The sequence below is a fragment of the Cercospora beticola genome, chromosome 4, assembly GCF_033473495.1.
Source record: "Cercospora beticola chromosome 4, complete sequence".
Taxonomy (NCBI): Eukaryota; Fungi; Ascomycota; class Dothideomycetes; order Mycosphaerellales; family Mycosphaerellaceae; genus Cercospora; species Cercospora beticola.
The window spans coordinates 3,158,010-3,183,855 of record NC_088938.1 but is presented as its reverse complement, the minus strand read 5'-3'; the positions used below and the strand labels follow the sequence as shown (position 1 = coordinate 3,183,855).

The window sequence follows — 25,846 nt, the reverse complement described above, 5'->3', positions numbered from 1 at the left end:
CTACCAGGCCGCACACAACGCCGTACGCCGTACGCCCCCGAATGCGTGAACGATGGCGGGAGTGAGGGAGGGGGAGGGTGCGCGGGAGGTCGTGTGTGCGTTGGTGAGCGTGTGCAGCGGAGAGAAGGTTGCGTTGCGACTTGGTGCGAACAGAAGTGTGGGTGCAGGGCGGGATGGTAGCAGTGTGCTTCCCTGTCGATTCGATTCAATCAATGTACAGGTTGCAGCAGGCCATGCACCGCACTCGCCCAGCTGCAGCGTTCAATGAGCGTGCGAAGATGCAGACAGTAGTCGTAGCAGATGCCCAGGAGATGTCGACGCTGGCAGTCGTGTTTGAGATGCGGCGAGGCGTCGACGTCCCTGTCAGGCTGCGCGGCGGACGGGCGGCCAGCGCGTTGTCGATCCCGTCACTTCACACACGCCTGGAGAGTGCACTAACGCTTCTTGCTCTCTCACACATACGGTGCACTCCTTCGAGTAGCTCGGACTCGGTGCACGCCTCGCGTCATCTCCGAAACCCTTCCATCTTCTTTGACAGCCCGTTTTTGGCCAGCCTGCCCCTACCAGCTCTGCGCTCCCAGCTCGCAGCCAACCACAACAGCTCTGACGACATCTGCCACGCGCGCCCGATATCCTACCACGGCACTCACGCGTCGACCGCATTCTACACACATCGCGCACACCGCGCCGGCCGAGCGCACGCAGGTGACAAGATGAACGGGACACAGCCCACCGCGGCCATGCCTGTGGGCCCTGAAGATGGCGCGAATGGGCAGCGAGGCAGCGGAGGCTCGACACGATCTGCGGGCAGCAGTCGGTCAAGACAGAATGTAGGTGATGCATCATATCTTTTCAGCGGAGCGGCGGCGGAGGCAATGGGCGGAGGTGATGGGCGGAGTGACAAGACACTGGTGCTAACGGACAGACAAAAGCCCCAGCAGCAGCTATCGACGATCGAGAAATCGGTGACCCATCTGCTGGTCGCGACGAAGCAGTTGCTGGAGACGCTGACGATGTGGTCGACTGGCCGCGCGACCGAGGGCGAAGTGTCGGACGTATACGTGCGCCTGGGCTATGAGTTCAATATCGCTTGTCGCGCTTTTAATGCCATCGGCGTGGACACGTCAGATCTGGGACCTGTACCAGATCTCTTGCGCACAATATTGGAAGAGACGCTGAGCCAGGACGCGAGCCAACAAAGCTTGGAGAAATATCTGCCGCGCATACGGGATATCATCATCAATCTCTTACACGGACTTAAGAAGAAACAGCAGAGGTTACGACAGCGCGGTACAAGAGAAGGAGGCGAGTCAAGTAGCAGGCCCCCAAGGACTGGGTCGACTGCGAGCAACGTGAGCTCGGGCACGACCTTGACTGAACAGCTGGAAGATATACCCACAAGATTTTCGAGCGGCAAGACCACAGCGCCACGACAGGGAAGTGGAGAGTTGTCAGGACCAGATCTGCCACCTCGCACCACGAGCGTGGCAGGTGGACAGCGGTCACCGAAACGCAACGCCCTCAGCCCGCAGAACAGCATCCGCTACAGGCCTAATGAGCAAGATGCGCGCTCTACGGCCTCGGGCTCCTCTATGTCTAGCGACACGATGCAGAATATGCCGGTCATTGCGCCTTATCCAGAAACTGACACGATACCAACCAACAACGCTGCTGAAAGGGAACCCTCTCCTGAACCACCGCGACCACCTCCAAAGGCCAACGATGCATTGTCAGCATTGCAACGCGGCGGAGAGCTCGAGAGGAGGGCATCCAGACGTTTCTCGGCATACCAAATACAAAAGCATCTGGGCACATCGATCAATGGCATCCCTGCCATTCCACCGGCTCAAAACTCACCCATCCCGAATAGAGGTCGAGATGTGCGGGAGTCTTTGAACGCGGTGCGGTCACGCGGAAGTTTTATGCACAGTCGCGTCAAGTCCCGGTCGCAGCGAACGCAGTTCGATTCCTCGCCCAATCGAGAAAATGACGTGAGGCGGATATCCGAAGAAAGTTCTTCACAGCTGCAAGATGACTTGGAACCACCCAACAAACCTTTCGCGGAGGACATCAACGACGAGATTGTGAAGACGCCTGACGACAAGCTTGGTCCCTCGTTTCTTACTGACACCGAAAAGCCAAGTGCAACGCTTAATGGCCCTATTGATGAGCCATTTGCTCCTAATGGCGATTACATTGCCCCTTCGCGTGCGCCCACGATCAAACGGCCCCAACGTGAATCTATACGGCAGGGACGGGAGTACACCCCACCCGCCTCTCAGTATGTTCCAGAGGGATCACCTCAGCCGGGCGTGCCGCTCACGTTGTTTCTGCAATACAAGAGCAAGATCAAGAAGTTCATGTTGCCGGATGGTGGAGATCTCAGTCTAGCTCGACTCCAGCTGGCTTTCATCGAGAAATTCGCCTGGAATACACACAACAATGGTGTCGATTTGCCCGAGATCTACATCCAGGATCCTATTTCGGGTGTCAGGCACGAACTCGAGGATTTGAATGATGTCAAAGAACGTTCTGTTCTTGTCCTCAACGTCGAAGCGCTCGACGAGGTCAAACGGCACTTTGATGATGGTCTCGGTGGTCTGCGACGAGTCGTAGAAGACATCAAATCCAGCGTTGATGAGCAGAAATCATCGATCCAAAGAGTATCCGACAGGCAGCAAGAAACAGCGAAGGAGATTGCGAGCATAGCCGCAGCTCCACCTTCCGCGCCAGTCGTGTCAACAGCGAGTGTAACAGTCACTGGTAGCAAGGACATGACAGGACAGCTCAAGGAGGTACAAAGTCTTCGACGTGATCTTGCCGTGGTTCGTCAGACATACAATTCTTTCGTCCAGGACATGCAGGCTTCCATGAACACCGTACGCACGAAAGCAACCCAGGTCAAGAAGGCTGCAGCAGATACGGCCATTCCCGATATGGACAACAACACCGGCCGCTCGTACGTCAACAACGGCAAGAAGTCACTATCTGCGGACAGCGAAAAGATCGTCAATAAGGTCGATGACCTTCAAGATCTTGTTGAAGATCTCCGGAAGGATGTGGTCAGTCGCGGAGTCCGACCTCTTCCTCGGCAGCTTGAAGCTGTCAGCAAGGATATCAGTACTGCAACATCCGATCTCAAGAAGCTTCAAGAATTCCTCAGACGTGAGAAACCTGTTTGGACAAAGATTTGGGAGAAGGAGCTGCAGGTGGTGTGTGACGACCGAGATCTTTTGACCATGCAAGAGGAGCTCGCAGCAGATCTCGAGGACGATCTCGAAAAAGCCTCGCAAACCTTCGCGCTCGTCGAGGAGGCTACCAGGCAGCAAAACCTGCAGAATCCAGATGCCACTGCGTCGACCGGAGTTCGATCGACATCACGCACAATTGCGCTCAAACCCGTCGCAGATCCGCACGAAGCCAAGGACAGTGTGCTCGGCGAAGTTCGTGCGTTGCAACCGAATCACGAATCTCGACTGGAAGCGATCGAGCGTGCGGAGAAGGCGCGCCAAAGAGAGCTGGAGGATCGCAAAGGCGGCGAGTTCCAGCGTGAGCTCGGCAATTTCGTCGAAGAAGGCAAGCTGAAAAAGACCGGTGGGCATGAAGAAGTTGAGCGCCTGCGTAAAGTCAGAGAGGAACAGGCACGCCAAGAAGCAAGTCGCATGATGGAAGAAAGGCGACGGATCATGGCCGAGAAGCAAGCGGCAGAAGAAGCCGCCGCAGAGGCTGCAGCTAATGGCGAAGCCGAGCCTGCTGATGGAACTGACGCCGACACAGAAGCTGACAATGGAGCTACTTCACTGGAAGCCCCAGCTGAAGACAAAGAAGCAGTCTCGGACGGCGAAGGCGCAACGTTCGTGGACGCAAAAGAAGAGGTGGGAAATTCTTCCGAGGCCGCGGCATCGTAGGAAGATACGACGGTCAAGGTTGACGATTATGGCGACGACAACAACGATGAGTTCTACGAGGAACATGATGAAGAACATAACAAAGGTCCACTTCACAGTAGTGGACACGATGATGACGGTTCACTTCTTCATAACAACAATACTTTCTCCCGCATGGCCCGCCCGCTGTCGCACCGATACGAGGAACCGACGATTGCGAGTTTACTCCGTAGAAAGGAGCAGGCGCAACAACAACAGCAACTTGTCATTGAGACGGGCAATATCAATGGTCGAGAATCTTCTTCTTCGCCTTCGTCTTCGAGTGTGAGGATTCGAAGGAAGAAGGTTCCGCGAAGGTCTTCGACTTCTTCTTCATCGGCTTCGCCGGGTAAACGCAGTCCCTGGCTGGGTCGAAGAAGTTCGTTGCATGTGGGCGATTTGCTGTCAGGGTAGCTTAGGCCGGCGAGTCGCGGGAAGGTGGTCATAGATTGGCACTTGCATGTAGATCAGCCTGCATTTGTATATATTTGACGCTGATGATGGGAGGGAGGGGGTTATTAGGATGGAAGGTGACGAGAGGAAATTGAATACTTTCTCTTCTGCCTGAGTTCATTTCCGTGTTGTATTAGATGTGTGATAATGTTAACGTGGGAGTGAGTAACTCACCATTGCAGGTAGAGCTTCCTGCCAACCTGGAATATATGTGAAAAGGGGAGAAGAGCACGCTCATCATACGACCTTGCATTTGCATTTGCGGCGGTGGTAGTGGTATCTACTTCTTCCTCTGGTCCTCGACGCTCTATCGTCGCCCATGCTCAATTCTTCTTCTCGTGATGTTACAATTCTCGACACGTACCCCCAGCTCTACGCATGGCCATCATTAAAACGCCCCAGAACGCCGCGCTGATAATTTTCCCAAATCGGTCTTCTGATTCCATACGCTCGCCTGCTCCGTCTGAAGTGTCTGGCCTCGCGAAATGCGTACTGTTACTTCTTCTGGTACTTGTTGCCTTTGGAACAACGAATTCCCGTTAGCCTTGCGTTGACCCGATCTGCGCGTAGAGCACGTGGGAAACCAGATATGTGCAAGAAGCGTGCGTGCATGTGTGCATCGGGGTTCTCGATCAAGGTGCTCGGGCAGTACTTGTGCTTGGGTTCGGGCTCGTGTCGTAAAGCAAACGCAGTGAGGCAAAAACGCAGAGAAGTAGACTACCGCTTCGTAGTCTTTGGGCGAGGCTTACACTCATCCCCGACGACCGGATGGAGCATGATCTTGTTCGGGGTTTGCGGTGTGTTGAATTGGTAGCCTTTGCTCCAATCGTATGAGACGGCGTAGGCGAAGATGTTTCCGGATCGGTTGAACTCTGTGGCGGAAATGGTGCCGCCGACTTCGGGGTAACCTTTCAGGCGGTGTTTGGCGTCCTTATCCCAGAAGTGGAATGTGCCATCACTGCCGGCGGTGGAGAAGGTGCCGTGTTGAGGGTGGAACGAGATCGCGTTGACGGCGTAAACGTTCGAGATATTGCGGTTGTCGGGTGGGGTCTGACGGTGGCACTTGAAGGAGAAATTGCTGGAAGAGTCTTTCTCGTCGACGTATTGAATGGCACATCGTCCTTCGATAGAGCCCACTGCGAACCCAGAACCGTCGATGAAGGTGCTGACCGTCCTTGTCTGCCACTTCAGCGGGCTCTGCATGGTCTTGAAGAATGCCGTTGGGTTCGAGAGGTTGATGACGTGGATTTGGCGTTCCGCTGTCCCAACCACTAGCATTGAATCGTTTCGAATGTCCATAGCGTAGACTCGTTCCTTGGCGTCGAGGGTGGCGGCAGGCTGTTGTTGCCGTAGGTCCCAGTATTTGATGGTCTTGTCCCAGCTGCCTGTCACCAGCATGGGTGTTCCTCCTGCATTGAACGCCTTTACACACTTGATGGGTTGATCGTGTGCGGCGACTTGTGTTCCTCCTGATGTCTGGCCAGCACCGAGGTCCAACATGCGCGCTGCCTTGTCAGCGCCGACGGCGAACACCTTTTGTCCATCCTGTAACACTGTCAGTGGAATGCCCAATATTTTCTGCCCGTGTTGTGCCTACATTGCTCCAGCAAGTGTCTAGTACTGGTCCCTCGTGCTCGAACATGGCCACACCCTTCCCCTGTCCCTGCGCATCGATCTCATAGATGCGCACTTTCTTGTCCCAACTCGCGACTGACAAATGGTCGGATGCGGGACTGAATCGAAGCGCCGAGATGCTGTCTTCGGGTGGGTTGGCGACTGGAACATCTTTGCTGAGGTCGCCTTGTGTGGGATTGGAGTTGCTCGACGCGGCAGAGCCAAATAGACCCGACATGGTGGCTGTTTTCGGCCTCGTCGAGACTGTCGGTGGTGCGGGCGGCGCGAATATGGACGTTGCTAAACCTCTGGACGCCATGATGGTCAGTGGGTGTTGTGATACATTCTTCAATATGCGCAGAAAGTACCTCTTATGTGCCAAACAGACTGTTTGCTTCGATTGACGCACTTGCAGCGGCTTGTCGCGTTGCTGCCCGTTTGCTCTGTGCAGGTAAAGTGAAGCTCGCCTGAAGTACTTGCTTGACGCGGAGAGACGCGCTCAGGCACCATCAGGCACCAACCAAGCTGTGCCTAAAATCCAAATTTCTGCAGCCTCGCACTTCCTCTTTTCTTCCCTCAACTCCTCGCTCAAAAAATCGCAATCAAAGCTCACACACCGACGTGGCCTTCGGGCTACTGTCCTGTACACACAGCTTTGGGAGAAAGTCCCCGGACAACTCCAGTGCTCCGTCACTGGCAAGCTGAAAAGCGCCGCCATAGAAGCATCTTCATGCGGCTCAGTCCTTCCTGCACCTCCATCCTCCTTCACTACCTTTTCACCGCTCGCACTCCATCTCGACGGCTGCTCGACTCGGCATCGCACCTGGATGGACGCCCGCCGCAAGGTGCCCTTCGCAAGAGGGGAGACGAGGATATGAGTCTGCGCTTCTGTTCAGACGGTGCTTGCTGGAGGGCTGGCAAAAAGGATGGAGGAGGTGATGGGATTCCTGGTGAGGGACAAGTTGGATTCAAGGTCAGGTAAGGAGTCCATTCGTCAAGGTCAATAGATATGCGATTGCTCGACGTCTCTCACCCTCATCATCCTGCTACACTCGTTCAGGGCTGATGGAGATGAAAAGATGTCGGGTAACTCGATGGGGCTTATTCTTGATGCGAGGAGTTCACAACACTTTTTGGGTCCGTCGAGGGATGGCCAAGCCGTCGCCTCTGCTGTGTCGAAGCAGCCGGGCTCGATCCACTACATACATTGCTTACTGCCATGGCAAGGGCGTTCAAATGATGATAAACCATAGAGTCAAGCACTGAAACGCGGCGTGATTCTTCCTTCACTGGAAGCGTCATAGTTGCTCTTGTTGACAATCTACGACGGTAACTGAAAGAACGCCTTGACTAGTCTTAGCTTGAGAATAGACTCTTCATATCAATCGAATGGACCACATTGCCAAGAAATCCTGCGTTCGAGTCGGCCATATTCTTACTGCAAAGGCTTGACTCCGGCATTGCCACAGCGAAATATCTGTATCAGTCCCTCAATGCAAAATCTTTGCTTCGTAGAGACTAATGCTATACTCAACACTTATCTCACTGTCAGACTTCTCAACTCCCAGCTTGTGTCAGCCGCGTAAAACCTCCGCATTGGCGACCTTACTGGATCAGACCTCATTGCCAATGCCACTCTTTCCCCAAGATACGCTAATGACAACCCGCGCGGATCACCGTCTTCACAAGACCAGGAAACGCCGACAAGCCTTCCAGCGAGCGGAGAGAAGTGCGGTCCACGCCATACTGCCCGAATGAGGAAGAGAAACGCTATTCGTCATTGACACCGCGACTTCACCTTGACGTCGTGTGGGCTCGGCGGAGACGCTATACAAGGGCCAACAAGAGATGCCTGGACGCAACTACCCGGAGGCGAACGTCGGAATGAGAAGCTCCGTCCGTTGGCCTGTTGGGCCTTGCATGGCGAACGTCTACTTCAGCGAGATTTCGTTCCGGCCGTTACTCTCCTTCGGAAGAGGAGGCTCTGGCGGCTCATGCAAGTCGATGGTGTGTGCTCTAGTGCTTATTACCAGCAAGATCTAGATTTCCGGTCGGAAAGTTGCCAGCTATCCGAGCCGAATGCGAAGCACACATCGGCTGGTGTTCATTGACTAGTGTGGAAAGGGCCTTTTCATTCGGAACAGCAGTCCTGGCGTGGATGAGGTCACAAGTACCAGGAGTGAGGCCATCACGAGTCTCGAAGCTCGATCGTCAGCGGTAAGTAAACAGCGAGCAATGTCGTAGACCGGCGCTAGCATCATATCGTCATGATGGGAGAGACAAGCCTGGGTGAGCGTGTGCTCGAGGCTACTGTGGCTACCATGAGGCGTGCCACAAGATCGATGGCTGAACATGGAGCGTCGAGCCAGTGGTGCTCTTCACAATAGTGGTGGCTGCAATCTGCCGGACTTCTTGCGTTGGGAGAAGCTCGCGATACAGCTCCTTGAGGCAGACTCGTCTGCCGTATTCGGCTTACTTTCAAGCTCGTAGTAAGCAATCATCAGATGATCCCAAGCCTTCCGCATCACTAGCCACGCGTCAGTGCATCAAACGCGTGTTTCATCTCAAGTGCCTGTTCCTGACTGCAGTGCCAATGCTTGTGGCGTCGTTGTACTAGCATGGTTCAGCTTTCGGTGAGAGCATAGCTTGCATACCGATGTGCCAACACTCGATACGAACCATGACCATGAACAGCTGAGGGTTGCGCGTTGCTCGCGTGATGGAGGTTTCGAGTTGCGTTTGCCGGAGATGTTGTTGGTGCCAAGGAGAGATACGTTGTTATACTTCCCATGACATCCGGAGCACTCAGTTGTCAGTCGCATCTCGTGAGCATTGTCAAGCCGAGTAGCCACGGAAGTGTGTACTGTGCAGCCACTGCTGCCTGATCCTCGTGCCTGGCCTCGAGCGAAGTGCGGAAATGACTTCTGTACCTTGCAACACTAGCGAGCTTGTATCCATTTCTTCTAATTTTGATTCGTTGTGGGACTGGCGGCTTCGCTGGTGGCCAGGGGAGACTTACACAGCCTCGAAGGATTTCGCGGAAGGAAGGAGGCTGTGCTAGAGGTATGAAACGAAGCGCGAAAGCGTTCCTGAGTAGCGCGGGCCATAGCTTCGAGAAGACGGGACTAGCTCCAATGCCTGGCATGTGCGTGATGCTGTCATGATGGAGTTGTGCATTAACGAGTGAAGACTTGTGAGAAGTGCAATGTTGCTGCCTGGCGTGAGCGTGAGCGTGAGCAGAGTAGGTCGGATATCGGATAACTCGGTTAGTGATTGTGGGGTGTTTGGCATCTGGCTATACTGCCGCTAGACGTGACGGCGGATGGACTATGGGACGAGTGCGATGAGAAAATGTCGGTCTGTAGATGGACTCGACTCGACGCGACCGAGTTCGGGCTTGGCTCGCTGCTATTGCGCTCGTCGTCTATCGTTCACAAACCGGATATGTTGGTGAAGATGAAATGTGCTAGTTTAAAATTAGCTCCGTCGGCCATGACGAAGAGCCACGACTATCAAGCCCTCTGGTCGTGCTCTTGATTGCAGCGGTCAGACGTCAGTTCATGCAGGACAGCAGTGCGCGCGCGAATGGCAGGCTCTGCAGTGCGTTCGCAGTCGCACGGAGGTCACGTTTGATGCTCGCGGCTGGCCACATTCCCTCCTAGCGCCTGCCGACAGGCTGTGGGCGGTGGTGCAGGTGCTTCGCCCCATAGCGAGCACAATCCAAGGTTCACACACGCCGACTGCGCCCACTACGCCCAAGCAAAGACCCTCGCCAATCTGCCCACCGACACGCCGCGACAGATCGCAGTAGCGCGTCAGCCCTCTTGCCGACCTGTTGTCCCTTCTGCGCGCTGGCGTAGCTGCTGCAGCTGTGACATCCTAGTTCAGGTTCAGATTAGGCCGCAATCCTTCAGAGGCGGGAGAAGCGCCGGCGGTCTTGTGCGCTGTGTGCTGGCTCTGACTGCACCTCTGCCAAAAGCACGCCTGTTCTATTCCTAGCCGCGACGACCAGAACCCAGCTCTCCTCATTGCTAGGCGACCGGGGCTCAGAGATGGACGCACACCGCGGACGCTCGCCCTCGGCGGGTCAGACGAGCAACCATATAAGGCACTCGACTTCGGCATCGCCGCACCCGTCCCCTCTGGCATCATCCTTCGACGGCGCCGCAAACAGTGCCACCCTCCAGAACACCAGCCTCACTACCGATGCTTTCGCGACAGGCCTGAATGTAACGTCGGGCCAGTTCAGCGACCCGACCTTCAACACCGACTTCTCGTCTCAGGCGCAATTCGGCCTGGCCCCCACCTACACTGCCTTCCCAGATCAGTCGCAACAGCAGACGCTGGCCAACAACACGTCCAACCACAATTACTTGCAGTCGCAAGGCTTTCAGGATCCCAACGGCGTCAGCAGCGCCTTTCCCACCTTCGACGCGAACTTTGGCTCGAGCTCGAGTCTCGATCCAAACGTCCTGGACGGCGTCGATCCCTCCGGTCTAGATCTGCTCAATCAGCAACCCGGGACCAACACGACGATCAACCAAACGCTCGATCCTATGGCGGCCATGACACAGTCGCATTCGCCCACCCCACCGCACCTCTTCGCCGAGCAACAAGCCAGACGGCTGTCAGGCAGTCCCAGCCCACATGCCTCCCCACGATTCCAGCAAGCGAGCTATGCGCAGCAAATGAACAGACCGCGAATGAATTCAGAGTCGCTCGATCCATCGAGTGCTCGGTATCCCCAAGGTGGAAGTAATGAGTGGCAGCACATGGGCGCATATCGATCGCACCAGCGGACACCCTCAGACAACCTTTCGGATATCTCCTCGAACCATGCAGCGTCGCCGCACATCGGTACGCTGGACGCTTTTGAGCACTCATCGCCTATGCTCAATCCTGCCCAAGATCCGACGTTTAACACTGGTTTGGGCTTTGAGAACTTCAATCTCAATGAGCAGCAGCAGCAGTTTTACAGTCCTGGACACAGCCCCGGCCACTCTCCACATCTCATGCCACAGTCACAACAGACATTGCCGCAATTCACAGCTGACAATAATTTTGGACTGACATCTACGATGAACGGACAGTTTAACACTCAGAATGGCGGCCTTGAGATGTTCCCAGGTTTAGGACAAGAAGCATTTCCAGCAGCTAATCTCGACAATCAAAGTCCCGGTGGTGGGATGGCAGACCATATGAGTCCTCCCGAGATCAACATCGACTTCGCGCCTCCCTCAAGAGTTCCTACGGAGAATATGGGCATAGAGAAGTCGGCAGATGCGCTGAGCCCTCCAATCCGAAGTAAGCCTCGTTTATTTTTCGTTCGTCTGCGTTTACTAATCCGTTATAGCAAATCGTGTGCGTGCCAAATCAGACTCGCACGCAGGATCTCGATCTCCTTCTCCAGCATTGCTAGGAGGGCGGGGGCGCTCACCATCAGCGGGCAGTGAGAGTCTGCTGGCTGTCGATGATTCTCGCAACGGCTCGCGGTCCTCGTCACCTGCTCGAGGCCGGAGCGGATCGGCAGGTCGCGCGCGTAGCTCAAGCAATGCTTCGGACCAGCGCGACTACATTCTGGATCTGGCCGACCCGGCACGATCGCCTAGCACAGGTGGGGACAGTAAGCGTGTGCAAAAGCATCCAGCCACGTTCCAATGCAACCTGTGCCCGAAACGCTTCACTCGTGCGTACAATCTGCGGTCACATTTGCGGACACATACCGACGAGAGGCCATTCGTCTGCACAGTCTGCGGAAAAGCCTTCGCACGACAGCATGATCGGAAACGACACGAAGGCCTGCATTCCGGCGAAAAGAAGTTTGTGTGTCGAGGCACACTTCAGACTGGATCGCAGTGGGGTTGTGGCAGACGATTCGCGCGCGCCGATGCTCTTGGGCGTCATTTCCGATCCGAGGCCGGTAGAGTGTGTATCAAGCCACTACTAGATGAGGAAGCGGCAGAGCGGCAGAAGGCGTTCATGGAAGAACAACAAGCAGCACAAGTCGCGCAAGGCCTTGTTGCACCTCAGCCTATGATGGTACAACCAGAGCTGAACATGGGCAACTTTCTACCGCAAGCATTGCTTGCACAATATCCTGCTCTACAGCATATTGATTGGAACAGCATACCCTCAGGCGCGCCACCGGACGAGGATGCATACAGCGGACGCAGCTCTTTCGATGCAACGGGCAGCGGCTACGAGGACTACTCGGAAAACGAACAAAACAGCTTTGGTCAGCAGGATCAAAACATGACCGGAATGAATATGAACATGAACAACATGAATCAAATGAACATGATGGGCATGAACCACATGGGAGGAATGCAGCAGCAACAAAATCAGTCGCAATTTGGCGCGTACGGCGGAAACGCCACCGGAGACTATCTGAGTGACTTTGAAGGTCGATAGGAGCAGCGAGTCACTTTTCTGACAACATGGATGGCGTCAGTATATGACGGGGCGGCTATGACTTGTTTTTCAGCGCGACAATTCGTTGTTCTGCTGCATCATCTTTTGCGCGTTGATACCACCTGCTCTCGGCGCGGCAGCTGAGTGAGCTAGGATAAGCAGGAGTTGAGGAATATCACGATACCATACCCGAAGATAGATCGCTTGGAATGACAAGTTATTCAGTGCTTGAACAATGCTTCATCAATGTCTCGACGCACACGATGTGACCCCATCCGTGGTTGCCGCGTGGCTGGAAGCTTGGCGCGTTTGCACCTCACGCAGCAGCAGCTGCTGAGCTTCTCTTTCCTCTTCGCTCCACAACATTATTCATCAGATGCCTCATCTGAGGTCCTGTTGTCAGTCTTACATGATGATGGCTTCGTTCTCTCGACGGCCAAGTCCTAGGTCAGAGACCCAGCATCCGAACCTCATGCCACTCCGAAGATCAATGACGATCGTATCATGCCCCCTCGATAATGTCTCTCGCAGGTCTCGCTCCTGACTGGAGTGTGGGCAACGCGTACAATAATCAGTAACATCAGCAAGTCGCACAGCGAGCGAGAATAACAATGTAAAGGCACGAAATGGCGACAGAAGGTATATCTCTTATCAGCAACCTCTCGCGCCAGTCGGGTTACGCTACGCCGATCATGCTAGGCCGCGGCATCCTTATCTCTCTACTCCTACTGCTTATCGCACTCTGTACGTAGTGCAAGAGACAAGTATCGGCCAGCGACGGGCAACACAATGTCTCGTGTCAACATGCCTGGTACCTGGTTCTACGCCTGTTCAAACAATGGTAGGCTGTATCTGGATGCGAGTCGCTGATGGAGGTTCCAATCCAAGCACATTCGCCTGCCCAGGGTAGAAAGTATAAGAGCCGGAAGGAAAGGCCTTGCGATGCGTGCAGGCGAGTAGCACACCAAACCCTGTGGGTCAGATTCTTGATACTGACATATATGCAGAAGGCGAAAGGTCTGCTGTATTCGCCAGCCTGGCGATGCTGCGTGCTCTTTGTGTCGAATGCAGTCACAGAACTGTAGCTATGATCTAGGGCCCACGCCCAGGCGACGTCGCCCAGCTGAGACGACTGAACCAAGCTCGAATCAAGGTGATGCTTGTGAAGCAGCACCATTGCCACCACCCCCGACCAATAGCCAAGATTCTTCTGAATGGATATCACAACACGTGGGTCTGTCCAGCGACCAAGATCCCTTCGTGTTGCGGCACGCCAACTTCAACGAATCGGATTACTACAAGAGTGGAGACTGGGCTTGCTTGATGCTGCAACGTAACAGCAGGATTCCATCTCTCTTCACAGCCCAGCCAGACAGCTCTCTCAACCCCAGGTCGTCTTACTATCCGCCAAGCTCGCTGTTGGACGCAGCATACCCGCTGCATCACGACTTATTGTCAACCTATTTCGAGGTCGTGCACCCTTCCTTTCCCTTGCTAGATCCAGCACGATTCGTCAAAGGCAACAAGATCGATTTGCTTCTGTTGGCGGCAATGTATATCTTAGCACAGCCACTCTGTCCACCGGCTGCGGGTCTGTCCATTGCATCAATCGATGCATTCGTCTCGCAAGCTCTTCCAGTTGAAGCCCGGACGCCACGGCTTGACACCATAGAAGCTGCACTCCTGTTCCTTCAGCGCTGTGATCGCGTCCGTCATTCTCCTGGAACGGCTGGTGTCCATGCAGAGATTGGGACTCTGGTCGCGATGTGCTATGATGCGGGTCTCCACGTAGACTCAGCACAGTGGAACTTGTCCTCTACAGATCGCAATCGACGGAAGAGGATCTGGTCGGCCGCGTACATCTTCGACCAGTGGGTAGCATTAGGCCTCGGACGGCCGCCATTCATACACGAAGCTTCTTTCGATATGGCTTTGCTCACGCCCGGGGAGATTTCATCTGTTACTGTGAATCAAGCTGTGTTGCCTGGAACGAGTGCGCAAATGTTCGTGGCCATGGTTGCTATGACGAAGATACTTGCCGAAGTCTTGACGATGTTCTACACGCTGAAAGCTGCGCAACAAATGACCAAGACATCGCCCACTGAGCTGTCAAGTATGAAGGCTCATTTTGAGCAACAGCTCCTTGACCTCCGTACACGGTGCCTCGCACCACCGGAACATATTGCTAATCTAGTTCTCGACCCTACTGGTAAGCCTTGCTAAAGCATCGACTGAGATTTGACAACTTACCGAAGGTAGGCACATTAGATCTTGCGTTTTACACCATCGAAGTTGTGCTGTATCGGGCATTGTTGCGGTGCCTCCCGCCCACCGAACCACTCTGGGAGCATGTCCGCACTCAGTCCAGGCAATGTGTTATCGCCATCTCCAAGTTGCTCGAGAATCTACAGGTGACTAGACTGCGGGCTTTCTGGTGGTCGCCAATCTCGCAGCTCAACTTTGCGATGGCAGGCGGTAAGCTATGTTGCAATATTTGGGTGCTTTTTATCCAAGGCTCTGACTTCTGCGATACAGGTTTCATGTTTTCTGTGCTGCACGCCTCAAGCTCTGACGATGACATACAGTTCTGGTCATCTGAGATCACTCGCTATCGAAGACTACTGGACATGCAAAGCCATTCGTTCGATACCACGAAATATGCTGTTGGAAGGATGAGCACTTTGGCCCATGTGACTTCGAGTGGCCCGTCTCAAACCTCTGGAGACGCAGTCGTTGATCCAAAGCAAGCTTTCTGTCGGGATTTTGGTGTCGAGCTCAATACTCTTTGAACAAATGCACCAAGTGGCTAAGTTCGGCAAATGTGGTATGTCAAACTTTGGGTCGCCGTAGTTTCTATCCGGACACGATCGAGCAAGAGTGAGGACTCGACTAGAGTCCCAGCATTTCAACAGCACATGACAGCACATTTGCCTACAAAAGCATTTATGCCAATGTTCTCCTCGGATGCGCGGCTGTGGGATGCTCGTCATAAGCAGAGGCACAGTCCAAATGTAACCGCGAAGGAAGCTTGGCATTTGAGACAAGGCATTGGTGTTGCAGATCACCGCGGAGCCCCAACCTCTATTCTACAAACAGAGAAGGATTCATATACACGCAGATCTCTGGCCTGACCGGTATGCATTGCAGCGTCAGAGTCACTTGGTTCTGTGATATCTACAGCTTTCGACCTCCACTTGATCCTCTCGACACGTCCTCACCACAAGGCTTGCTGCTACATTTCGACAACCACCGACTTTTCTTCTATACTTTGAAAACCGGCAGTCACTCTCGCCATCATGGACGGCTCATACAGCGATGCACAAATGCTCTGGCCAGTGTCAGGACAACCTCTCAACTGCTCAGGCATCCTTGGTACTCCTATCGTCGCCAACGCAACTGGCACCCGCGTCTGCGGTGTCCAAACGAACCGCACTATAGCTGAACGCTGCTGCGGCTCTGCCACGATTCAAGAATACCAATGCTGGCTTTATTGTGAAACGACAGACTCAATGAGCGATTGGACACGCTGTGCGAACGAAGGCGTCGAGACCGGATATGGATGGGGTCCTTTCTGTCAAGGAGACTTGATGTCCAATAACACTGAGACTCTCAGCTCCTCCGCTTTCCGCTCATCGATGCCACGATACAGCTGGATAATCTCCGCCTTGCTATTCGCGTTCGTTTTCATTGGACCCACGCAAGCGACTATTGTTCACTCTCTAAGAGATCTGGAGGATGCTGCAAGTGAAGCACTAGTCAAGCGCCAGAGTGGCAACTCCGGCTGCTCTCTTGACATTGACCGGACCTACTCGTCACTTGTGCACGGAAGCAAGAAAGTCAGCGACAATTACGACTGCACTAACTCGGGTGGTAACTTCTGCACTTTTGATCTTCAAGTCCAGACTCCCTTGAGCGAGAACAATCGCACTTTCAATGGAAGCTCTGCTGCAGAAACCATGTACGACGGTTTCTTCGACGTTCTCAGCAATGCAACAGAAGGACGCAAATTCCCCGCGATGAGCTCCACAAACCTCACTAGAGGCGTGGCCGTCTCGACAGGGCAGATGTTCTTCTTGGGTTGGACGCCGATCTCGGTAGGCTTTTCTCGGTGACTGGCAAGTTTCTTTGTGTGATTGTTGCTGACATGTCGCGCAGTTTTGTGCCAATGGCACTACAATGGGCTGCAGCGATACGCTGGAAGGAGCAGAAGATGGATCGTACTTTGAGGCTTGTGGACCAACATACGTGGACAATGGAGACGAGAACTCGTCGATCCAAGGTCTCTTGAATCCTGTTGTAAGTACTTTATGCAAAGTTGTGTTCTGAAGCCACAGAAGTATGTTTACTGACTATGACCTGCAGATCGTTGGGTGAAAGGTTGTTCGGAGGCGATCGAGTGGGGTGGAGAGACAGAAGAGCCGGTAGCATGCACTGTGCGAGGCACCATATTTGAGGCATGAGTGACACCTGCCTTTTGTTTGCGTAGCATGGAATTAGTAAGCGACCAGGCACCAGGTACGACAACGCGCGAAGATACAAGAACGCGGCCTTACGCGCCCGTACACGGTGCACGTCGTCGATCGTCGTTGCAAATTCAATAGCTCCCCGCAACGACTACTCCATAAACATCAACCTCGGCTGAAGAACTAGAACATTTACGATTTCCTCTTCATTCAGCAATACAATCTGTCTCAGCAACTTCGACACCATGTCCACTTCTGTACCACCACTCAAGACCTCCTGCCATTGCAACGCCATTGTCGTCACCACTACACACCCACCAGAATTCCTCAACGAATGTCAATGTTCGCTCTGCCGTCGTCACGGAGCGCAGTGGGCCTACTATTACCATGACAAGGACGGCCACGGCATAAAAGTCAACAGCATCGAAGTTACGGATTATCGTGTGCGTGAAGATGGCAAGATGGAAGCGGGGGGAGAGGACCGCACTTCTTCAGCCACCTCGGTGCTTCCAACGAAAACGTATTCGTGGGGCGATGATGAAGAGTGGTTCGTGTTCTGTGAGAAGTGCGGGTGTTTGATGTTCTGGTACCCGCAGAAATCCGTCGCTGAGGGAGGAAATAGGAAGATGGGTAAGCCCGTTCTTTGAGTTTTGTTTTCTTGAGGTTCATGATTCTGTCGTCATTCTTCTTAATCGTGGTCAAGGGATCGGCCATGATTGATTGATGGCTTTGGCAGCGAAAGCCTTGACGTTTTTGAGCCGATGCTGACCATGTCTGACAGGCATTAACGCAAGAATGGTTAACGATCCGATGTCGTTGAGATTTGTAGAAACGCGGATCACGTGGGGGTATGCCATGGCGACAAAGAAGGGAGTGTACGATGAGAATGGTCCGATACGCCAATAGTGCTGACTGGGAGTGAACTCTGATCAATCGCTTTAAATGTGAGCAGCAGTTGGAGGAACGCTAGGACGCGCGGGCCAGTCGGGAATCAGAGAGGACTTTCTAGTTCATCGCAGTCGTCAGTTGACGAAGCTAGGTTTCCTCATTCGTCAGCAGCGATACATGCTATAGAGTTAGGGTTGGAATAAGTGTGGTGTACGAGAGCGGAACAAATGCGATGGACCCTGCTGAACACACGGCTATCCAGTCCACAGCAGGCCTGAGACGGCCAGAACTGCAACGTATAAATCGGTTCGGTAGTGATCATCTTCACGAGACCCTGGTATAGGCATTCCTTCTTGCGAGCCAACATCCGATCGTGACATTCGTGACGACCCCACTGCCGTCTCGTCTGAACACAACAGTCCAATCCCCAGGTGCAGGTGCATCCATTCCACGCGGATTCGAAAGTAGCCAAACATCCTCGCCGATATATCGCATCACATGCGCTGGACCATTGCCAAGAAAACCATCAAAGGAGCCGTAGAGCATTGAGCCTGCTCCGAAACAATGGAAAATGCTATCAGAATCAGCGCAATGGTAGCTGCCCGTATACTGGTCACCTTTAGGCAATGCCTCTTCGCCCTTTAGATCGGTAAGACGCTTCGCCTGTAAGGCTCTGTTGTCGCGCAAGCGTTGTACGTGCAAAGTATCGGCTTCTAAATTCGCAGTCATGCCCTTTGACTCAACACTTGTGCCACTTGTCAGCCTGGTTTTCTCTGGGGCAATGTGATATGTGACGTTAACATATCCTTCATCATCAGACTTCTCAACTCGAACTAGAAGCTGAGTCTCGAAATCCAGATAGGCCCCGAAAAGGTTGGACTCTGCCGTGCTCAAGGCTCTCTCAGGTTCTTGCCAGTTCAGCAGACGTTTCAGGATGGCGTCAGCGGGCGCAGCAGAATCTCCCTCGTGGTTGAACATCACCACGATTGAGAGATGCTCTTCAGGCAAATGCATGCGCCACAGTCGAAATCCCCTGAGAGCACCTCCATGGCCGAGCCAGGCTTTACCAGCAGTCTCTCCGCGAGCGAGTCCGTAGCCATACTTTGCGACTGAGCCATCTCTGTAAGTTGTAGACTTGGCTATTGTGTTGTAAAGACTGCCTTCTGCAGCATAAGTCTTGTCGAGCCACTTCTCGTATGCGATCATGTCGTCTAGCGTAGCAACTATTCCAGCATCTCCTGACCACTCGATCCGATTGATGCCGGCCTTGTAGCCATGTTTCTCGTCACCATCGTAACCAATAACGGGCAAAGGATGACCAGCTGTATTTGGGCACAAGGCCGCACTTCTCATTCCAGCAGCCTTGAAGACTCGCTCATCAAGAAGCTGACCCAGGGACTGGCCGGCCACAGCTTCGATCATGCTTCCAAGGTTGTGGAAGTTGACGTTGGAGTAGGAGTACTCCGTGCCAGGCTCGAAGTGGAAAGATTTGGTCCGTGCAATGGCCTGTGGTGCGTCCAAGGCGATGCTGAACTGCCCTTCAGGTTCAGCACCCCAAAGTGTAGTCATTGCCCAATAGTCACGAATCCCGGATTGCATGTTGTAGAGATCGGGCACTGTCAGACCACGCTCCACCAGGTGAGGAAGCACCTTTTGCAACTCCACGGCAAGCTGCTCCCAGATATCCCCAGAGAACTGTGCCATCAGCGGTGTCGGCTCGTACTTTAGAGATACCAGCACTAAGCAGACCATTTGCTTCGAGATGGAGCAGATTGGCATGTGCATTTGAGGCGTGAGGGGGATCCGGCGATCGAGATCTGCGTAGCCATATGTATGCCTGGCAAGAGTCTCGCCATCTTTGACAATAGCGACGGCGCCTCCTGGGCCGCGAAGTTGGTCCTGGATACTGACGAGGATTTTGTTGGCGTTTGTTTGAGCAGCGCTCGAGTCCGGTGCTTCTCTGGTGGGGAGCGAAGCCATGGTCGTTCTCAAGCTTGTAGCTGCGTCGTATCGCGTGATATCGGTGCCTCTGAAGGCAATAGATGTGTCTACGAGATCAATCTATTTGTATCTACGTGTTCTCAGAGGCGATGAGTTAGTTGTCGCGAGATGAAGGCTACAGGATGGAGCTGCAGGCAGCTTCTGCGGCCGACCACCGGCGAAGCGGCAAATGGAGCATGCTGGCCTTGACGGTGGATGGAAAGTAGGAGCTTTCCTTCTCAGCTCTTTCTCCGTGCCGCAGGCATGTTCCGGCGCCGATGAAAGCTGCAAGAAGGTGAGGTTCACCTGCCAGAAGTTGGTGGCTTGCATGTCCAAGACCACCCACCTTGTGACGCAAGCGTGGGACCTGCAAGCTCGACACAGGCAACAATTCCGCCAGCATGTGCTTCACTCCAAACATAGGTGGCCGAGCTGTGCCACCGCCAGGCAAGCATCGCCGCGCATGTTGACGACCGTCGACCCCAAATGCAATATCCCAATCATCCAACCCACACAGCAGCGTGTCCTCCCTCCAAGGCTATGATGGCCGCAGCCCGCTTACGCAGAACATTCCGCTACCCTTCCGAAGACGACGATAACGAGCCCGAAGATCTCGACGAAGAGCACCAAGAGAAGCTCATAGCCGACCTCGAAGCAGAAGACTCCGCAAAGAACGAACTTTACCGCAGAGCCTTTCTCAGCATACCCTTCATCGCGTCTCTCGTCTTTCTCTACACTTTTGTTACAGCATCGACTGCTCGCCAGCGACTGATAGCGATCCTCGGTATTTCTAGTCTGGCATGTACTGCTTACATATTGCATTTCATGCCGATTGAGAAGCTGGAGAGGAAAGGCAAGAGAGCGGTATATCGAGTTGAAGCAGAGAAGAGCCCAGTTGAGAAGTATCTGGTCTGTCTCAATGCAGGGCTTGCGGCACTGTTGACACTTGCTGCGTTCGTGAGCTGGAGACAAGGGAGTCTGGACGACGCGTGGAGAGAGAGTCTACCTGCTATCATTCTGGGCCTCACCATGTTCGTCAGGCAACAGCTGGCGCCGCTGGATCTGGAGGAATTGCAGAAGGCAAGATATGAGCTGAAAGGAGCTTGAGATCGAACAAGAGTGTTTCACTGTTATAAGAGAATTCATGTTACCTTCTGTGGCTTGGAAAACTTCAAACCTACCCACATCTACGTGGACCGACGAAGGAAACGTAGGTGCAGCTTCTAGCACTTCGGAGGATATTCGACGGGCCACTGTCCGACGCGAATGCTCAGCATTACTCTCGCCATTCAGCTGCCTGCGTGAAGCCGTGCTCTTTGATAGGCACGGCATTTGCTGGAGGACCTTGGAACCGCGCGAGCAGCATTGCGATGCCAGACTGGCAGAAGAACCAGCACAGCAAATGCAGAACCCATACACCCCAGACTGACTCCGGGTTGATGAGATAGTGCACTCTGCCACCGAGTGGTAATGCTTGAGCGCGGTCCACGAGAGGCCGCATGCTGTTCTCGTACTCTTCGAATGCCGCAGCGTGATCGTGCGGATTACGAGTCAGGGCTCCAGCGAGGCTGTACGCTCCGTTGAGTGCCAAGGTCGTTCCCATTCCGCTTATTGGCGATGCACAATATCCAGCATCACCGAGTAGCACCACTCGGCCTTTGCTCCACTTTGGCATCTTCACCTGAGCTACCATATCGAAGTAGAAGTCGTCGGCTATCTCCATCTCCCTATTGATTCTCTCACACTCCCACCCGGCATCCTGATAGTACTCTTTCAACAAAGCTCGTTGGGTGGCGCTGCCTTTCCGTCCATCTCGAGCGGCGTCTTCAAGCCTGCGATCGTTCTCGTTGATCACATACGCAAACACCGTTGTGATCTTCGGGTCGTCGCTAGGCCTCACCATGATGCCTCTCCTTCCCGAGGTATGGAACCATCTTCGCCACTCGCTGTCCGTCTTCGCGCTCGGCATACTGAAGAAACCGCCATACATGCCCAACCTCTTGAGCCTGTCTTCTTCTCCACTCTCACCCCACACCATCCTCCTCGTCCGACTCTGCAATCCATCGGCAGCGATTACAACGTCGAATTGCCGTCTCTCCCCAGAATTCGCAAATTTCACCTCCGCCCCCTTCTCTCCAACATCGGTAAATTCTTCCACATAGTCCCCGAACAGGAATTCCACTCCCTTGCCCCCTTTCCCTTTCACATCATCACTTAAACTCTTCAATCTCCCCAACAAAATCGCCGCTAGTCTTCCCCTCAGAATCTCGATATCGCTCGTGCCGGTCTGAATCTGGCCAGTCTTGTCCGCCGCAAAGCTTGCCCATACGCGACCCTTGTCATCGACGAATTGACAACCTTCTTCGCCAGTCGTAGCATTTCGGATCGCAGCTTCTAAGCCTAGGTTTCGGATAATTTGCATTCCTGTCCCGCGGATGTCGATGTTTTGGCCCTTAGATTGATCATCTTCTGCACGTCGTTCCACAATTGTTATGGATGGAAGCTGCGATGCTGGGAGAGGAGAAAGAAGGAGGAAAGATGCCAACGGAGGACCGGCAATGCCAGCGCCGATTATAAGGATCGATGGAGCGGACATCGTCCTTAAAGTGGTTTTGTTGCCTTGTAGAAGATGGAATAGTTGTGCTAATTCCTACCGTTGAACAGAGATTGGCAATGGTCGTACTTATATCTTCCCGTTGCTTGCGAGAAATAGCTGCGAATGTGGCATACGCGTTGCACGAGGATTCGTCGAGACGTCACCTTGCTGTGCTCGAGAGCCAATCGGGTGCCAAGAATTTGTTCGGAGCCGAAGGTTCGTCCGTTGGTTGAGGGCCGAATGTCCATATTGTTGGCAGCGAGTGTTGCATGCAATGCTACAAGCACATCGAGAGTGCTGTACATGCTCCATGGTAGGGGAGAATGACGAGGTGATCTTACACATTGTCGCATGGCTTCAAACGAAGACCTCCTTCTGCGCCATCCATCCTTCTTGACCTTTACCAGCACAAAGCATGCGATATGCAGAATACAAATGCGCTCTCAACGCATCCTTCGCTTTTCCAATAGGTGCATCCTGCATCATCCACGCAATTCTTAATGTTGTGAAAACAGTCGAAGTGATCCGGTCTTTGCGACTATACGCACTCCGTTGACTTCCCTCCACAGGAATCCAAGGCGTTCCAGCATGAACATACAACGCCCAGTCCCACAGCGCCTTCCAATCGAAGTCTTCACTTTTTGTTGCAGGCCATATTGAGACACTCATATTCTTCGCGACGTCCAGAGCCGAGCATCTCTGTTCGAAGGCGATGAGCTGGGATATTTCGCAGTCAAAGACTTTGATAGCGAAGTTGTTGGACAAGAGATATATCTTGAGCGATTCGTGGCGGATTTGCCGACATGTGGTCAATAGACCTGGCTCGCGAAATACAGGGTTGGAGCCTCGGAAAGAGTGGTTGAGATCGAGCTTTTCGGAGCCTTGACTGAGATTGAGGGCGTATTCGTAGATTCTGTTGCGAAGTTCTGGGGCTAATGTGAGAAATGGGCTTGACTCTGATGTGGGTTCTATGCTGATCTCGTTGTCGGACATTGTCAGTTCATTCGACCGATGGTCTTGCCACCGAGTATGGTTTTGATGCGCAGCCGGGTGATATGATTCTCCAAATTTCCAAGTCAATAATCAATACCATCACAATTGCGTAGCGTCACATGCATCAATGTTCGGAGATCGCACCAGCATACAACCCTTCCTTGCAAGCATCGAAATGAGAAGTTGAAGCTTGGGTGAAGTTGGGTTTGCGGTGCCCTTGCCGCTGCAATCGGCCAACCACATCGCAAAGGCCGGCTGACTTGGCCCGTGCTCCAAATTTGGGCTTCTCTTGCCTTCTGGACTTGTCTGCTCCTGCAGGTTCGCTTTTCTCTTCCACATCTACGTACCATAGACTGCCAGACATACCAGCACGAGCATCCGATTGCGGAACCTGCAAAGTCAGTGGGAAAGACAGCATCGCACCGTCGCGGCATTACCAGTTTCATCTTCCGGATTCCTCTCATCCGTAGGCTTCAGCTCGGATCGCAAGAATGGCTCGTGGAAACCAGCGTGACAAGGCTCGTGAGGCTAACCAGAAGAAATTGGCTGGAATGGTAAGTCATAGACGCCACCGAGGCACAGCCATGAACGGGCTGCTGGTTCTGTTGATGAGGAGACAGAAGAAGCTGACCCGAAGATCCAGAAATCCGGGAACAAGCTATCTGGCACAGAGCAACAACGCGCCAAGGAAGAGGCCGCTGAGATTATGAGGAAGAAGCAGGCTGCCGGTATGTGTCAAGTATCTGAGGTGGCGATTTGTGCAAAACTAACGCCTCTCGCAGCTGAGGCCAAGAAGGCCGCCGATGGCGCCAAGAAATAGACATCCGTTATCAGAGGGCTCTTTCATGAAAGCCAAGTTACCACATTCACATCAAGGGCGACAAATCGGACATTCAACCAAAATTTCACTGGAGAGGGGAGTCGGAGGCTGGCGTTTGTTCTGAGCTTAGTTCTCGCCACCGGTCGTAGGCACAGAAGATATGGAAATGCATTTGATACCCCGGGACTGCTACTACATTTCTCTGCGACTCATGATATTCAATTCCTGGAAATAAATGTCTGTGTAGCTGCCAATCTCAGTCGGTCAGGTCCTAGGTCAGCTCTCTGGAGAAGCTCTTCAAGCTGACAAGAAACACTGACGAATCTGGCTTTGTTCTTCGCAGAAAGGCCGTAACGCAGTTCCCAGCTTAGCCTTTTCGCGCCTGTAACTCTGGGGATACAAAGTCTAGCAAGTGCCAAAGTGCTGGAACAAAATCCGAACTTATAGCCTTTTAACAAAGTCCTAGTCCGTACTGATTTACTTGCACGTACTGCACGGACGCGTCGAGGTTGGGCAGCAGCGGACGGTTTGAAGTGATCTATTCTGCCACGATCCATCACTTCGACTTGAAGCATGATATAGCATATGGGATGCTTGCCTTAGCTTAGCCTTCTGCTGGACCCGCGTTGCAAGTACTCCCTCTGGCGCTGGTTTGTGAAGCACAGGTACGGCTTTTGCAAGAAGCGGACATGAAAACATACCGCATGATTGTTCACCTCGCTCACCTACTACCGCCTGTGCTTCCATACTTCCACGAGCTTTGTTGCAAGGACTTGTACGACAATCTCCGTTGCTTAGTCATCGGTCTGTTGGTCTAGTGGTATGGTGAGTAAAGCTCCAGCAGCTCCTCAGACACCTGAACATCGTTCTAACACACAACGCAGATTTCCGCTTAGGGAGCAGCAATGCATCCAAGTTGCGGGAGGTCCCCGGTTCAATCCCGGGACAGACCCTACACTTTTTGGCCTTCTTGCGAGCATAGGAGCATGATGGGAAGGCGTTGGATGAATGGTGTGAAGTATGGGAGACCGCTTCACCCTCAGGCAACACTCGATATTTTTTTGACATCAACACACTCAGCTCTTATCTCTTGTCCTTAAGGATCTGTTCTTTCATGGCGGGCATCTGGTTCTTGCTTGCAGGCTGTATGGACCAGGAAGGGTGAGTCCTGGTCTTCCTATATTTCAACACTTCTGAGCACAATGAACGATAGGTAACAAGCGGCACTGCAATTCTGCGTTTCCGGGGGTTCATCTTGCATCCTCCGTCTAGTGGCAGCATCACAGGTATTGCTTGTACATCGGAGGATCGAAGGTGAAGTTGCAGGAGCATGATCAGTTCGCAGATCAGTTTCGTGGAACCACACCTTTATCACCACCAACCACGGCGAAGGCACTTTAGGAGACCAGACCAATCGCATCACACCTTACAGTCCAGAGTTCTCACAGTCCGTAGGCCGTACCGGTACCGCTCCGTGTCTTGCGGGTAGTCGTCATCCTCGCAACTTGCACGTGCATCCGACTCGCGTGGAGGCGACCGTGGGTGACGGCCGGAGATTGCATGCGGAAGATCTTGCTGGGATGGCAATCGTAGTTCCCAACAACGAACTGGCGAGCCAGGACCAGACAACAGATATTGCCAGTTTCACATGCCACAGCATGAGCTGTATAGCGAGTAGTGGTGACGAAAGATCAATACCCAC

The 25,846-nt window shown here is 53.4% G+C and overlaps 11 protein-coding genes across 11 annotated transcripts; 7 read left to right on the top strand and 4 right to left on the bottom strand.

Annotated features, from left to right (window-relative positions):
- Window positions 1-713: 713 nt before the first annotated feature.
- RHO25_006894 (uncharacterized protein) lies at window positions 714-3,908 on the top strand (the record flags this gene model as incomplete). Its single annotated transcript, XM_023597688.2, has 1 exon — window positions 714-3,908. The coding sequence occupies one exon, from the start codon at window positions 714-716 to the stop codon at window positions 3,906-3,908; it is 3,195 nt and encodes a 1,064-aa protein (XP_023451730.1).
- Window positions 3,909-4,874: 966 nt separating this feature from the next.
- GLE2 (RNA export factor gle2) lies at window positions 4,875-6,231 on the bottom strand (the record flags this gene model as incomplete). Its single annotated transcript, XM_065602852.1, has 3 exons — window positions 4,875-4,897; window positions 5,129-5,924; window positions 5,977-6,231. 3 exons carry the CDS (start codon window positions 6,229-6,231, stop codon window positions 4,875-4,877), a joined length of 1,074 nt encoding a protein of 357 aa, XP_065458924.1.
- Window positions 6,232-10,045: 3,814 nt separating this feature from the next.
- Window positions 10,046-12,404, top strand: RHO25_006892 (uncharacterized protein; the record flags this gene model as incomplete). Its single annotated transcript, XM_023597686.2, has 2 exons — window positions 10,046-11,297; window positions 11,347-12,404. The coding sequence occupies 2 exons, from the start codon at window positions 10,046-10,048 to the stop codon at window positions 12,402-12,404; spliced, it is 2,310 nt and encodes a 769-aa protein (XP_023451728.1).
- Window positions 12,405-13,469: 1,065 nt separating this feature from the next.
- Window positions 13,470-15,193, top strand: RHO25_006891 (uncharacterized protein; the record flags this gene model as incomplete). The annotated part of the gene is made up of 3 exons (XM_023597685.1): window positions 13,470-14,613; window positions 14,664-14,879; window positions 14,940-15,193. The coding sequence occupies 3 exons, from the start codon at window positions 13,470-13,472 to the stop codon at window positions 15,191-15,193; spliced, it is 1,614 nt and encodes a 537-aa protein (XP_023452543.1).
- Window positions 15,194-15,700: 507 nt separating this feature from the next.
- On the top strand, window positions 15,701-16,778 carry RHO25_006890 (uncharacterized protein; the record flags this gene model as incomplete). The annotated part of the gene is made up of 3 exons (XM_023597684.2): window positions 15,701-16,498; window positions 16,560-16,700; window positions 16,767-16,778. The coding sequence occupies 3 exons, from the start codon at window positions 15,701-15,703 to the stop codon at window positions 16,776-16,778; spliced, it is 951 nt and encodes a 316-aa protein (XP_023452542.1).
- A 334-nt stretch (window positions 16,779-17,112) lies between these two features.
- On the top strand, window positions 17,113-17,773 carry RHO25_006889 (uncharacterized protein; the record flags this gene model as incomplete). The annotated part of the gene is made up of 2 exons (XM_065602851.1): window positions 17,113-17,497; window positions 17,649-17,773. The coding sequence occupies 2 exons, from the start codon at window positions 17,113-17,115 to the stop codon at window positions 17,771-17,773; spliced, it is 510 nt and encodes a 169-aa protein (XP_065458923.1).
- A 306-nt stretch (window positions 17,774-18,079) lies between these two features.
- On the bottom strand, window positions 18,080-19,735 carry RHO25_006888 (uncharacterized protein; the record flags this gene model as incomplete). The annotated part of the gene is made up of 1 exon (XM_023597683.2): window positions 18,080-19,735. The coding sequence occupies one exon, from the start codon at window positions 19,733-19,735 to the stop codon at window positions 18,080-18,082; it is 1,656 nt and encodes a 551-aa protein (XP_023452539.1).
- A 540-nt stretch (window positions 19,736-20,275) lies between these two features.
- Window positions 20,276-20,842, top strand: RHO25_006887 (uncharacterized protein; the record flags this gene model as incomplete). The annotated part of the gene is made up of 1 exon (XM_023597682.2): window positions 20,276-20,842. One exon carries the CDS (start codon window positions 20,276-20,278, stop codon window positions 20,840-20,842), a length of 567 nt encoding a protein of 188 aa, XP_023452538.2.
- A 169-nt stretch (window positions 20,843-21,011) lies between these two features.
- Window positions 21,012-22,331, bottom strand: RHO25_006886 (uncharacterized protein; the record flags this gene model as incomplete). Its single annotated transcript, XM_023597681.1, has 1 exon — window positions 21,012-22,331. The coding sequence occupies one exon, from the start codon at window positions 22,329-22,331 to the stop codon at window positions 21,012-21,014; it is 1,320 nt and encodes a 439-aa protein (XP_023452541.1).
- A 357-nt stretch (window positions 22,332-22,688) lies between these two features.
- RHO25_006885 (uncharacterized protein) lies at window positions 22,689-23,324 on the bottom strand (the record flags this gene model as incomplete). Its single annotated transcript, XM_023597680.1, has 1 exon — window positions 22,689-23,324. One exon carries the CDS (start codon window positions 23,322-23,324, stop codon window positions 22,689-22,691), a length of 636 nt encoding a protein of 211 aa, XP_023452540.1.
- Window positions 23,325-23,815: 491 nt separating this feature from the next.
- Window positions 23,816-24,144, top strand: RHO25_006884 (uncharacterized protein; the record flags this gene model as incomplete). Its single annotated transcript, XM_023597679.2, has 3 exons — window positions 23,816-23,878; window positions 23,968-24,052; window positions 24,107-24,144. The coding sequence occupies 3 exons, from the start codon at window positions 23,816-23,818 to the stop codon at window positions 24,142-24,144; spliced, it is 186 nt and encodes a 61-aa protein (XP_023452535.1).
- Between the last annotated feature and the right edge of the window lie 1,702 nt (window positions 24,145-25,846).